At 37.7% G+C, this 14194-nt stretch overlaps 1 protein-coding gene across 8 annotated transcripts in view; it reads right to left on the bottom strand.

Annotated features, from left to right (window-relative positions):
* Nucleotides 1–14194, bottom strand: part of Ktn1 (kinectin 1) — a 100245-nt gene that overhangs the window by 11917 nt on the left and 74134 nt on the right. For 5 of the 8 annotated variants that reach the window (XM_027386554.2, XM_027386558.2, XM_027386557.2 and 2 more), the window contains 8 exons: nucleotides 13110–13200; nucleotides 11021–11107; nucleotides 7572–7661; nucleotides 1924–2004; nucleotides 1210–1299; nucleotides 988–1080; nucleotides 352–423; nucleotides 43–126 (listed from right to left, as the gene is read on the bottom strand). In XM_027386554.2, coding sequence (XP_027242355.1) covers nucleotides 43–126; nucleotides 352–423; nucleotides 988–1080; nucleotides 1210–1299; nucleotides 1924–2004; nucleotides 7572–7661; nucleotides 11021–11107; nucleotides 13110–13200 — 688 coding nt within the window. The remainder of the gene's footprint in view (nucleotides 1–42; nucleotides 127–351; nucleotides 424–987; nucleotides 1081–1209; nucleotides 1300–1923; nucleotides 2005–7571; nucleotides 7662–11020; nucleotides 11108–13109; nucleotides 13201–14194) is intronic. The other 3 variants (XM_027386559.2, XM_027386561.2, XM_035453480.1) reach the window with 1 other exon arrangement.

Here is a 14194-nt window from a genome sequence, read left to right as displayed (position 1 = left end):
ATGTGATTAGAAAGCAAGTTTGAAGAACTCTGTTGTAAGTACCTCTCTGACTTCTGTCACATAAGTTGACCGTTCAACCTCTGCCTTCTCTAGCTCCATTTCCAAGTGTTCTCGTTCTCTTCTCAGCTGTCAACACAACAAAAGGAAGTCAATACATTTAATTTTTCCTTCAATGGCTTTTCCATAATGGAAGTTAGGATCCTTAAGAATTTAAAACTGTATTAACTCAAACTATTCAAGAAAATAAAAACATATTATTAGACACAAAAGTAATCTTAAAACAGATGTCTGGGCAACATTAATGCTAAAAATGGGTTCACGGTTTATAAGTGTAACTATCAAGTTACATACATTTTCTATGTCTCGGTTTTCTCTTCTTAGTTGCTCCAGCTCTTGCTCGGAAGATGTAAAGGAGGCTTGCATCTGAAACGTGAGACAGCATAAAAGAGAAGCACTGAGGACACAGGTTTCCACCCTGGAGAGGAGAACTGCAAAGGCACGTTACACTCGCAGGGGTGCCTGTCTCCTGAACTGACCTGGCACAACCTACAAATGTTTGGGCCACATCCAACTCTATCCAGGACCACATGTTGGAAATTCCAACTTAGAGGTTTTTTACTTTTGTTTTTTAAATATTTACGTATTTTATTTGGGAGAGAGGCAAATACAAGCCACTGTGCATCTGAGGTCAGAGGACAACCTGCGCGCGCGCGCGCGCACACACACACACACACACACACACACACAAAACTTTCACAACACTCTTGAAAATGACAGAAATAAATAAGACTACCAAGAAAAGAAAAAAAACATGTACAGAAGAATGACTTAGCTTGTCCTTGAATACAACATGATATGGACAGAGCAATATTTGAAAACTAACTCTGAATCCAGGGTTCTTGACCTTGTTATCATATGTGGTATTATCACTTTCCCAGACAGCACCCACATGCACAGTACTGACGCTGTAAGCCCTTTCTTAAATACCTGCTTAATAGTTCTTCGGGACTCATCAGCTTTAATCTTCCATTTGCTTTCTTCCTGCTCCACACTTCGCTGCAGCTTCTGTAAGATCCCTTCCTGTAGACAATGGCAGAATTAGTCTGAAAAATTTATATTCTGATGTCAAGATAAAATCACTTAGGCCAGGAAGAAATAAGCCAATGATTTAAAAATAAAATGAAAATGTAAATTCAAGTCATTTCCTACTGTTTCTGCAAGGACGGATTTGTATTTTTCACACTCTAGCTGCAGCAGTGCGTGCATTTCATCAGCTTCTTTCAACCTGTGCTCCAAAACCTGCAATGACAAATAGGAAGCCTGTACTTTATATGATTTTAAATATCTGATGACATGATAAATGGACAGAAATGACTTATGATGGAATATTACATTTCAACCTTCCTAAGCAGCAATGCAGTATGACAACCTTTTAGTCACATGGTGTCTATTTGTGACACTCTCTTAAGTCCATTTACACATTTACAGCAAGGATGTTACTCTTTATACACATGGCCCATAAATAAACACTACAATGCTTATGCCACAACAGGAGGAAAGAGATTTTATCCCCCCCCAACCCCCACCCCGCCCCCAGGACCCAGAGCTCAGACGGTCACAGTTCTGCACCCTCTGTGGTCAAGAGTAAGAAGGAAGTCGGTTTCTGAGTGCTACAGAGGTTATCTGGGGTGCTGCAGCAAGCCAGTGAGACCAGATACTGTCTCAGCTGATCTTTACTTTGAAATCCTAAGCTAAAAAGAGATGGCAGTAATTAAGCATTTGGTTTTAAAAACCAAAGCACCATATTCTTTTCACTATCCAACTAGTAATATATCCTGTTGTCACTCCAAAGTTCCTGAGAACAAGTTCTGATTGTCCAACCCTGCAGTTTGTTTAAATACGAAGTTCATTTCTTGAACTAACCTTGACCGCCTCTGCATCCGAAGTTCCAGCTACACATGCTTTTGCCTTCTTTTCAAAGCCACGTAGCCATTCACTGTAAGTCTGTAAAAGAGAAAAGTTGAGTCATAGATTTCCAAAAAAAGTCTGATTATTAAAAGAAATAAACATGTAAAAGCACCAAATCAGATAATTATAAATTATAAACCTACACATACTGTCATCATACTTAGACTTTCAGAGGAGGATCTAACTTTCACAGATTGAACATAATTCAGTTTTACAAAATAAACATCAACAACAACAAAAAAAAACACTAAAAGCTGAATGATGCCACTTGCCTATAGCTACACAGCCTAGAAAGCATGAACAGGAAAATACCGAGTTCAAGGCCAGGGTCATGTGTGAGTTTCAGGCCAACCTAGGCTATATAGGAAGACTATCATAAAAAGAAGAAAAAAAAAATCGAAAAATTTTGAAACAGGGCCTCACTATGTAGCCTGGCTGACCTTGAACTCAAAGAGATCCTCCGGTCTCTGCCTCCCAAATGCTGGATTAAAGACAAATGCCATCGGTGCCACAATAAGTAAGTAAATAAATAATTTAATGTACACTAAAAATTAAATACACACATATAACTATCAAAATAAATGCTTTTTATCCATACCAAATTATTTGCAACTAAATTCTGGACTCAAAGGCAGTAAACCTCAGCTCAAAATTCATGCTTTCCTGCCATGATAAGTACTCATGAACAACAAGCAACTGAGCACGTGTAAAAAACTCAATCTAGAATGAGCAGCTTTTCAAAACCTTTTCCAAGCAAAACAATTGTTAAAACGAAGTATAATTCTGGGGCTGGAGAGGTGGCTGGTAGTTTAAGAGCACTGGCTGCTCTTCCAGAGGTCCTGAGTTCAATTCCCAGCGACCACATGGTGGCTCACAACCATCTATGATGAGATCTGGTGCCCTCTTCTGGCCTGCAGATGTACATTCAGGCAGAACACTGTATACATAATAAATAAATCTTAAAAAAAAAAAAAAGTAGAATTCAAAAATTCAAAATCTAGCTGAAGGGGTTCAATTCAGAAGATTTCAAATTCTTTCAAGGTACTCCAAAGTACCTGAAAATACTTCAAATTAAAAAGCAAAACATGTATTATAAGCATGTTTTAAATCATACTGGGGGATGAAAAGCAAACATTTATTTAACTCCAACACAAAATTGGTTCCTGTTTACAGGTCAAGTAAAGAAAACAATACGAATATTATAGTACCAGCCACTATCTGGAACTTAGAGATTTTTGAAACTTCTTTTATATTGGGGGGAGGGAGTGGTTTTGAGACAGGGTTTCTCTGTGGCTATGGAGGCTGTATTGGTACTAGCTCTTATAGACAAAGCTGGTCTCGAACTTACTGAGATCCAACTGCCTCTGCCTTCCGAGTGCTGGGATTAAAGGCATATGCCACCACCACCCAGCTAAGATTTTTGAAACTTCTTAACAGAACTTTAAATTGTGGTAACAAGTGTCTAATATTTTAAAATCAAGTTCCTTCTTACATTTTTTTAATTTAATTGATAAAGAAAATGGATAAAATGTTCCCTAACTCTGCAATGTTAAGTTTTATATTTCTGTAGCTGAAACAGGGTATTCTACAAATACCACAAGAGAAGTGACTGGATGCTGGGATCAGCCGGCACTGCAGTGCTTTCAACGCCACACTAGTGTGAAAGCCTCTCTCCATTTAAAGAACAGCACCCTCACAATACAAACTCAAACCACTTCAGTGTACACTAGCAAACTACTTTAGGTTCAAATACTGGGATCCAACATAAATTAAAGCCAGATTAAAGAGTTCTTTTATTACATTAATTAATCCTAGTAATAATGAGGTTTAAACTAACTTTGTTTTCTTTTTCTCTTGTATGCAATCCCGGTTAGTCTGTTACACAGACCAAAATGTCCCACCTCTGCCTCTTGGGATTAAAGGTGTGTGCCACCATGCCTGGCTAAACTAAGTAATTCTTTTAAAAACCTAGAATACTACTAGGTGGTGGTGGCCATGCCTTTAATCCCAGCACTGGGGAAACAGAGGCAGGTGGATCTCTGTGAGTTCAAGGCCAGCCTGGGCTACAAAGCTACACAGAGAGAAAGAAACCCTGTGTTGAAAAACTAAAAACAAAACAAAACAAAAAAACAAAAAACCTAGAATACTAATCTCTTTAACTAGCACATGAAAAGTTTAATATATATTTTAAATACAAAAAACATGAAGCAATAGTCTAGTCAACTTTTAAAAGTATGTGAACAAAACACAAAGAATATTGTCATGTCTAATGGTGATTTACAAATTTCTACAGAGCTATGAAGGTCAACAGTAATGCTATTAAGAATGAATTTAACAAGGCATAGGGGAATACATTTGTAATCCCAGACCAGGATTTAGAGGCAGAAGAATCAAGAATTCAAGGCCAGCCTGAGCTACATGGCAAAACCATATCCCCAAATAAATAAGCAAGTAATAAAACAAATAATCAATAAGTCTGTTAACATTAAAGAAAAATTCTGGGGGATGGAGAGATGGCTCAGCAGTTAAGAACACTGGCTGTTTTACCAGAGGACCTGGGTTCAATGCAGCTCACAGGTGTCTCTAACTCCAGTTCCAGAGTACCCTCATACAGATATACATGCAGGTAAAACACAAATGCACATAAATATTTTTTAATTAGAAAATAGAAAAAAAAAATCTCTGACTGCTGGTAATTGTTCTACAATCTTTGAAGAACAGAAACCACACACCTTCAGAACTCTTGGCTCATGAAATATTGTCAAATAAATAAATCCATCAATAAAACAAAGTAGAAACAAACCAGATTATGGCCATAAAAGAAAAGGATATGGGATGAATTATTAACAGCCTCCCCTCAGCTACAGAGGAAACAGCAATCTTCCTTCATTTCTTACTTGAATTAACAGTAGCGTGCATGTACATATAAGCTAAAGAGAGAAAGCAGCTAACCTACTACTCATACAACATACCCAGAAGTACTTATTCTGCCCCTGCACCCACACCGAGAGGAAGGGGCCATTCCATGCTTGAAGATTTAACTGTATCCAATAAATAAGGAACATCTTGTTACAGCACCAGCCACAATAGTTACCAAAGGTCATCACAGCCAGCCTAAGGAAGCTCCAATGAACCAGGCAAACAGATCAGTACCCAGCCTGAAATACTGACCCTGAATCAGATAAGCCTCTAATGGGTACCAATTTATGAATTATACAAGGGACAGAGGAACACATAGCACTAGGAATGCAGTCAGCTAAATGCAAACTATCAGAAACTGCAACAAGACACTTCTAGGCTTAAAATGAAAGGGGAAAAAAGGCGGAATGCAACACACTTACAGGGAACCAGCAGACTGAAAACACCAATAACATGTAGATTTTATTTGGGCTCTAATTATAAAATGAAATACCTTATTATCTAATTGGCATGAGCACTGTATATTAAAATTAGGGGAATGTAAAATTAAAGATGAATTTTTTTAAAAATAAATAATTGTCATCTCTTAGGACTATGGGCTAAAATATTTGTAGATAAAATGCCCTGATGCACCAGCATCATGGGTGGTGCACGCCTTTAATCCCAGCACTCGGGAGACAGAGGCAGGTGGATCTCCATGAGTTCGAGACCAGCCTGGTCTACAAGAGCTAGTTCCAGGACAGCCTCCAAAGCCACAGAGAAACCCTGTCTAGAAAAAAAAAAAGAAAAGAAAAGAAAAAAAAAAAATGCCCTGTTGCTGGAGTTCCTTCTGCCTAATCTAACTCAGTGGTTCTCAACCTCTGGATCACAACTCCTAAGCCAAATGTTTATTGTAGCAGGAATAATGAAACCCAGAGACAGATATTGGAGCTAAAGCTAAAGACCAGAGAAGCAAAGCGGCCAGCTACTAGGCAGTTCTCACCTCTACCAATGCTCAGACGGAAGGGGTGATTGTGTCTTCTGATTGCATCTCCAAACTTCCCTCACTGCTCCGAAGACTTCCTAGACAGCAGTGAGTTCCTGTCTCCTCCTGCCTATATTCCCCCTCTCCACCCAGCCATATCACTCTTGTCTCCACCTCCCCAGTGCTGGGATTAAAGGAGAGCATTTTGTCTTTTAAACTGATTCACTCTCATGTAGCCCAGGGTGGCCTTGAACTCAAGAGATGCACCTGCCTCTGTCTCTCGAGAGCTGGAATTAAGGTGTGGCCACCACTGCCGGTCCTCTATGACTAACTAGTGGCTTAAGTGTCTTTGCTCTTAACTAGGTATGTGGTTAACTAATGGCTTATTGATGGGGGAAGTACTTCTATGTATGGATATCTTATTGATTGTTAAATAAAATACTGTTTGGCCAATGAAATGGCAAGTTAGGCAGGACTAGGAGTCAAAGAGGATTCTGGGAAATGTAGTAGAGAAGTGCTGATCCAGACAGGAAGTAACATAACAAGGAGACTCATATTTAAGCAAAGGAGAAACAGGAAGGGTCCCTTTTTTCCCGTTCGCCTCCTCCAGCGGGAGGATGTGAGCCACGGGCAAAGAGGGACGACAATAAGGCGTCCGATAAGATAAGTCTTATAAAATATATAGATGCATAATAATTGAAACTGAGCTAACAGATGAGAATCCTAGTCATTGGCCAAGCAGCACTGTACCTAATACAAGTTTCTGTGTATTCATTTGGGCCCTAACTCTGGCAGGCGGCTGGCGAAAAGCTTACACGTGGCGGTGGGGCTCAGTGGCTTTTGGCAGAAAGATTTATCGTAACAGCTTAGCTCTGCATTCTGCTGTTCAGGAAAGCTTTATTTGTTGGATTACAAACAAAATCCCCAAAAATATTTACATTACAATTCATAACAGTAGCAAAATTACAGTTATGAAGTAGTAATAATTTTATGGTTGGGTATCACCACAACATGAGAAACTGTATTAAAGGGTATCACAACATTAGGAAGGTTGAAAACCACTGATAATGGGATGGGAACTGTAAAGTCATTTATATATTAACAAAAGCATGCATGCATGCATGGTAGTTCCCAAAGTGGATCCTGTGATCATTATTTCATTGCCTACTTTTGAGTATATATATACTTTTTTTTTTATTAAAAAATTTAAGAAGACCTATCTCGCCATGTTAACAACTTCTGGGACATTCTCTGGTCTTCTCTGCCCTCAAATACTAGATGCTGTCTGAGCTGGTCACTTTCCTATCTTACTAGAACCAAGATCAACCTCATTGCCTGGGATGAAGAACAAATGAAAATCATGGTTTTAAAATGTAAAAAACCCTAGTACATAGCATGGAATACATTAAAGGACTGTTGTTAAAACGAAGAAGTAATTAATCACTTAAATTATTATTGGTTTTATTACCCATTTAGAATAAACTCTTCCCAAACACATTTACAAACCAATCAATTTGATAGAATACAACAAAAGTTTCAAGTACAGACAGGTGAGCTTTGAATTCAGAAGTTACTCAAAAGCACACCTGCCTTGTTAAGGCCTGGGACATTGGGGAGTTTAGCATGTTAACAGATACGACTCAAAATATATATATATATCTATCGACAACTTCCTACATAATTTAGGGTTAAATGTCAAAAGGCAACAGATTTATCTTACCAAATTAGTAGGAACAGACACCATTGGAAATAATCTTTTGAGCAGTTCTTTGGCCTCTAGCTCAACAGCTTCCACATGTTGTTGTCTTTCCTAAAGCAAAAGACATATCAGATCAAACTTACAGGGTTACACAATTTTGAGAAAGAAAAAAAAAAGCTATGACCTTTGAAGCTCAAATGGAGAAAAAAGTCAATTTTTAAAACTTACTTTAATATTGAAAAATAACATTTTTCTCACTTTAAGGCATGAAAACATACTTCCTTAAAGACAAAATCTGCAGAATCTCTAAAGCATACTAAATAGCAAATTATCAAGCCAAAGCAGTAACTGACAATATGGATTTTCTTTGGCATCAGAAATAAAGTGATTTGCCTCTCCAGGAACACTTCAAACAAACACACGCACCCACGCACGCCCCTTCCTATCAATAAAACCTCACAGACAACCTTACCAAGAAACGTGCATCTGGGTGGAATAAATGAGGCTTAACGCCCAGAAAGAAAAAAAACAAAAACAAAAACAGTAACATGTTCCTCTTCTTTTAAACAAAACAAAAGAGACAAATAAATTGTGACGTGGGGGCAGGGGGGGGGGAGACAGGGCTAACTGATGCCAATCATCGGTAAGAATACTAATACATAGTGGCCTGTGAATTTCTACTATTACTAATGTTTAATCTACATTTGTTGATTTTCTAACTCCAACTGTAAACTCAGAGCCAAGGTTTGTCAAAATTAGGGAAACAATTTGATCCATACACATATTCCCTCAAATCTAATGTTCAAACTATTTCTACAAGATTTAAAAACAAAAGACACCTATAAAAATGCACTCCAAAACCAAAAAAATCATTTCACATACTACTGGGGTCCAACAATGACATGAGGGTGGCAAGCAGCACCTCAACCATCACTCAGCTCTCTGAAATGAGTCCTTGATTTAAAACACATACACTTCAATTTAAGAAAACATTAATCATATGAAAATCTAAATTTATACAACAGAAACTAGAAATTCCACATTCTATGCACATTAAAAGGTGATGTGTTACTAAAGATTACTGGCAGTGTTTTAGAATAGCTGTTTTAACAAGTACTTTCAATAGTTTAGTAAAGTCCATGAACTTGTACGTATATACCTAACTGCACAAAGTAGGGTGTATGCAATAGCAATGGAAGGAAACAGAGATAACCAAGAAGTGCCTGTTCTCTTTTAACTATACAGATAAATGTGAAATAGAAGCATCCTGAAACCACAGAGGGAGGAAAAGTAGCCTGTAATTAACAGCCACCAAGCAAACTAAGAATGTATTAGTTATAAAGTTTTCATTTGACATAAATTTGGTTGTAAATAGCAATTTCCATCCATTCATCATTTGAAAAATTTCTAGTGCTAGAAACTGAACTATTTCCTTAGTCCTCCATTAATTATAATATGCAAAGTACCTTTAATATAAGTCTCTCATTTGCAGTTTCTAACAAGTATTTAATACTTTGAAAGTAACTCCAGGCTATGTGTGGTGCCTCACACCTTTAGCCAGTAGAGGCAAGGGCAGAGGTAGGGAGATCTCTAAGATTTTGAGGCTATCCTGATCTACTTAGTTTCAGGCCAGCCAAGGCTACTCTGTTCTGACACCCTGTCTCAAAAGAAATTAACTAAAAAAAAAGTCCAGAATCTGGCATGATGGAGTACGCCTGTGATCCCCAGACTCAGGAAGCTGGAGCGGGAAGATCTCAAGTGTCAGGCCAGCATGGACTACATAATGAGACCAATCACAAAAACAAGAAAAGAAAAGAATAAAAATTAAACATTGGCAGGGTGTTGGTGGCGCACGCCTTTAATCCCAGCACTCGGGAGGCAGAGGCAGGCGGATCTCTGTGAGTTCAAGGCCAGCCTGGTCTCCAGAGTGAGTGCCAGGATAGGCTCCAAAGCTACACAGAGAAACCCTGACTGGGGAAAAAAAAAAAAAAGAAAGAAATGAAACATCTACAGCCAGGGCTACACAAAGAAACCCTGCTTCAAAAAAGTAAATAAACAAACATCTAACAACAGTATGCTATCCTTCACTTTGACTTTATTTCTAGCACCTAAAAAAGTAAAGGCCCTTTATGTAGCCACATCGCAATCTGTGCCACTTAGTAATCAACACCCATAGTTTATACCCACGATGTTAAGGGAAGGCAGGAGTCTATCTAATCCTTAACTATCAAGCCATCACTGCGCACAGTGGAGCTCTCTTTGTGCATTAGAGGGTGCAACGATGCCTTGTGCAACAATGCCTTGTACAGGAAAGGCATGAAGAACATGTCAGCTCTAAATAGTGGAAAGCTCATACTGCAAGTCCCCTTTGTGACAGGTGACTGCACAACAGAAACACTTCACAGTTAAACTGTATCTGTGTGGCTACAGCCTAGGTCTCTAGCCTAAATCCCTCTGGTAGTAATAACTGCCAAATGTCTCAACTTAAAGCTTAATGAAAAATTTCACCAGGTTAAGTACTGCAGTAAGTATAAATCCTACTGCACGAAAGGACATAAAATGAACAAATCATAACATTGTACTCTACTAAGAAACTGTTTCAAATATCCTTAAGACTTTGTCGTTAAAATGCAATAGATTACCTTGGCACACAAACACCTTCAGAATGTGGAAATTAATCACATAGGGGCATTCATTAACCTGGCTTCAAAATCCAATATTCATGTTGTATTCATACTCAGTTGTCCCACTTTATATTACTCATCCATTATGACCCTTCTCCCTAGTGGACAGACAGGGCTCAAGAAGAATGTCCTTTGTTGTTTTAAAGATAAAAAGAGAACATATTTGTCAAAAAGTATTTTATATACTCATCAAGAGAATTCTCCACTCATAGTAATATTCCATACTTGACAGGACGTGTGTGCCACAACTCTCCAGCCACTTCAAAACAGACAGTTTAAGTCTCTCTTCTGAGGAGTCATCCCCAGTAGCATACTTGGCATTCAAAATTTTCTGTACTATTTAAGATTTTGCTATTTTCCTACCTTGCCTGAATCCTCCTGGTATGCTCCAGAAACCCCACTTTACTATGCATCACAGATATATGCTAGGTTTTTAAATCTGTTCCATTAATTCACATGGATTTCTCTGATTTAGGGGCTGCATCGAAGTTCTCTTAACTACACCACCGGCATGGAAGGACCTGCACACAGAACATTAAGTCTGGACTCTCCCACTTACAGCTGTGTTCACCAAAACACCAACAAGCTCGCCCCGACAGATCAGAGTGCCCAAAAGTAAAGTCTCAAGGAGTAGACAGATGAGAAAGCAGAGATGATGGAGATGATGAATGTGGATGGCAAAGGGATATTGTATTTAAGCTGCAGTAAGGGAAATGCTTAGGCTGATCTAGACACGCTGCAGACTTTGTCTGTGCACGGGTGTTTCTAACCAGGAGTTATTACAACCTTGGAGGTCTTGTTCACTTTGTCCTGAAGCATTTTTTCAGTTGATGCCAAAGCTTCCATTGCTTCCCAGTTTTTCTCCCGAAGGTCCTAATCATTTTTAGAAAGAATGATTTCAGTTTATCCATTATTAAAAGATTTCTCCTTTAACTTCATCAATATTTTGCACTGCATTTAAATGCTGGTTACTGCAAAATTATTTCAATGGGAAAATGTGTATATTAGCCAAAAAAAAGGTAATGTTTAGAAGTTTGAATGAGAAAATAAAGATGCCCACTTTTCATGTTTTAGTATGCACACCAAATATGCCAGTTTTTAAAAACAAGTAACTGTGCAAATGTGACAAAGAAGAAAGCATCAGAAGGTAAACACGCCAACCAGAATTATAGTTATGACTTCAAGTTCAAGCATTAGAGCTAAGGACAGAGCAAATACACAGTACTGCAAAACACTTCTGCTGTAATTTTAAATGATGTCCAATATCACCCTCACAGAACTTTATACTGCCACATAACCTTTTTTTTTCTCTAACCCTATTTTAAATACAATTAGTACATTTCCAGTAACCTTTTGTGTTCTGTATCTTGGCATGGTTGACCATGGATGCCACAAGCAATCAGACACAACTGTACTAGCCAGGTGACTGAAGTAAATGAGGCAGAGAAATGAAAAAACACATTCCGTTAAGGAGAAACAGAGGCCATTTAAAAGCAAACTTTGAAAGAAAGCATTTCCTTAGAAAATGAAAATAAAAACAATATGCTATATTTCATCTCGAGAATTAGGAATAAACATAAAAGTTAAAAGCCAGTAATTACCATTTATTTCAAGTTTAGATATCAAATACTGTATTTAGCAATCCACAAATTCTCATTAATCCTTACAACAATTTATAAGTTTTTTATTACCACTTTATAGATGGGAAACCCACCACACTGAAAGTTAAGACATCTGGCAAATGTGTGGAAGAAATGAGTGCAGAACTGGAGTGGGCTGCCGCTGCCCTGCCTTTTTTCACAGGCTTAAAATCAAGACCTACAGAGCTGCTGCTGCTGCTGCTATGAAGAATGAATTAAACTCCATTACTGTGCCCTCCTCATCTCAGAATCCCAGCAATGAAACACAGTTACAATGTTAGAGATATACTGGAACATTCATGCCAAGTTTTGTGGCTAAGTAATGCTGTTAGTAATAAATATTAAATAACACACAAAGAGCAGTTCACATACCTAATTTTGACAAACTCAGGGTACAAGAAAATGCCAACTTGTTAGTTAGCAATTTAACACAAACTTTTAAAGATTTAACAGACTGAAAAATACTCATGTATTTATTATCAATATTCTATCATTTAATAACATTTTGATCTTGCTCATATTAGCAAGCATACTTTTGTGTGAATAACACTTCTCTAGCAAGAATACTTGGCTACTAGTTACTAACTTTTGGTAAGAGGGAACTTATGAAATTCAGCTGCATCTACTATGTGTTTGCTCAGTAAGGGTACTAGGACTTATAATTCTTAAAGAACTAGTCATTCCCATTTTAGTATACATATATTCAGTTCTAAGACCACTAGCAAACTTAATTACCAGTATTTTTACTGCCTCTCACTTGAAAATAAAGAGCAGTTACAGAAGGCTTTGCAAGCTTAATTATAAAGATTGAAACTGGTATTTTTTTTTTTTAGCCTATCAGAGAAAAAAAAAAAAAACCCACAAAAATAACAACAAAAATTTAGCCTTGTTAAGTAAGTAAAAGGAAATGCCTTTGTTTTTAAAATAACAAGTCAGAAAGAATTATTTCTCTAAACAAAGATCTTAACACGAATTCAACCATATTTTTTTTTTTAAAGCTCCATACTGGTATTTCGTTTGGTATAAAAGTTCATCTTTTTACTATTAAAATTGCTTTCCAGTAAAATGATTACTCTAGTAACATCCCAAAGACAGGAAGAAATCAAAAGTGCTCTCACACAAAGATCAAGTAATCTAAAGCAAAATTAGATGCAAAGAAAAAAAAAATTCCCTGCCCATGTTTCAACAAACACTCTATTACTGGAAAGGTCTGTTTTTCATGAATAGTGGCTTACATTGTTTTTCTTCCTCTGATGTTCAACAGCATTCTTCAAAGAATCTAACTCACTGCGAAGATCAGTTAATTCTTTTTCTTTTTCTGAAATTCTAAATCAGAATGTGAATATATTTTAGGTAAACAGCATCTAAAGTATATAACTTACATATTAAACAATAATAGCATTCAGATACCTACATTTCAACATTTAAATACGAAAGAAAAATAGCAGGTAATACTGTGAAAATATAATTATAGATCAGCTACTGTTTAAAGAATTCATCTTATGAATTCTTAATTTCAAAAATGATTTTGGGGGCTAGTTGGTAGAGTGCTTGCACCTAGGAAGCATAAGGCCCTGGTTTCCATTCCCAGCACATGAGCCCTACACTTGTTACTGCACAGTGCCTGCAATACCAACACTTGGGCAGTAGAGCCAGAAGGCCAGAAGTTCAAGGTTACCCTCACTATACAGTTAGCTGAAGGCCAGCCTGAGTTGGATACAAAGGCAGCCTTTAAAATTTATTTTATTTATTTTAAAGCAATGACTAATAATTGGCTCGTTAAACTAACAATATATAATATAATGATATAATGATATTAACCTGGTATTTTATTGCTATTTTTACCCAATGTTAGAATTCATGGCTTTGATTTTTGTTTTTCTCCTGATCCTGTCCAATGGCTTAGTTATTTCCCAGAAAAGCAGAAAGCAAAGGCAAAATTTCAGAATTCCTTTGTGTTACACTTGAGCAGAATGTCCAGCCACAAACAGCTTTCTTAAGACTAAGGGCTTTGGTGGTGCACGCCTTTAATCCCAGCACTCGGGAGGCAGAGGCAGGTGGATCTCTGTGAGTTCGAGACCAGCCTGGTCTCCAGAGTGAGTGCCAGGACAGCCTCCAAAGCTAGAGAAACCCTGTTGGGGGCGGGGGGGGGGGGGCGACAAAGACTAAAGGGCTGCCCAACAACCAATCTAGTCCTTGAGCTTAAAAGTACTTCCTCAATACGACTCATGTGATGGAAGTTTGGCCCCACATGGAGTGCTATTTTGAAAGGGTCTGATAGGACCCATATGAAAAAAACATATCACTAGCAGTGGTCAAT

Source organism: Cricetulus griseus (genome assembly GCF_003668045.3).
Source record: "Cricetulus griseus strain 17A/GY chromosome 1 unlocalized genomic scaffold, alternate assembly CriGri-PICRH-1.0 chr1_1, whole genome shotgun sequence".
Lineage (NCBI taxonomy): Eukaryota > Metazoa > Chordata > Mammalia > Rodentia > Cricetidae > Cricetulus > Cricetulus griseus.
Note: the sequence above shows the minus strand (reverse complement) of the source record. Positions and strands in the feature narration are given on the sequence as shown.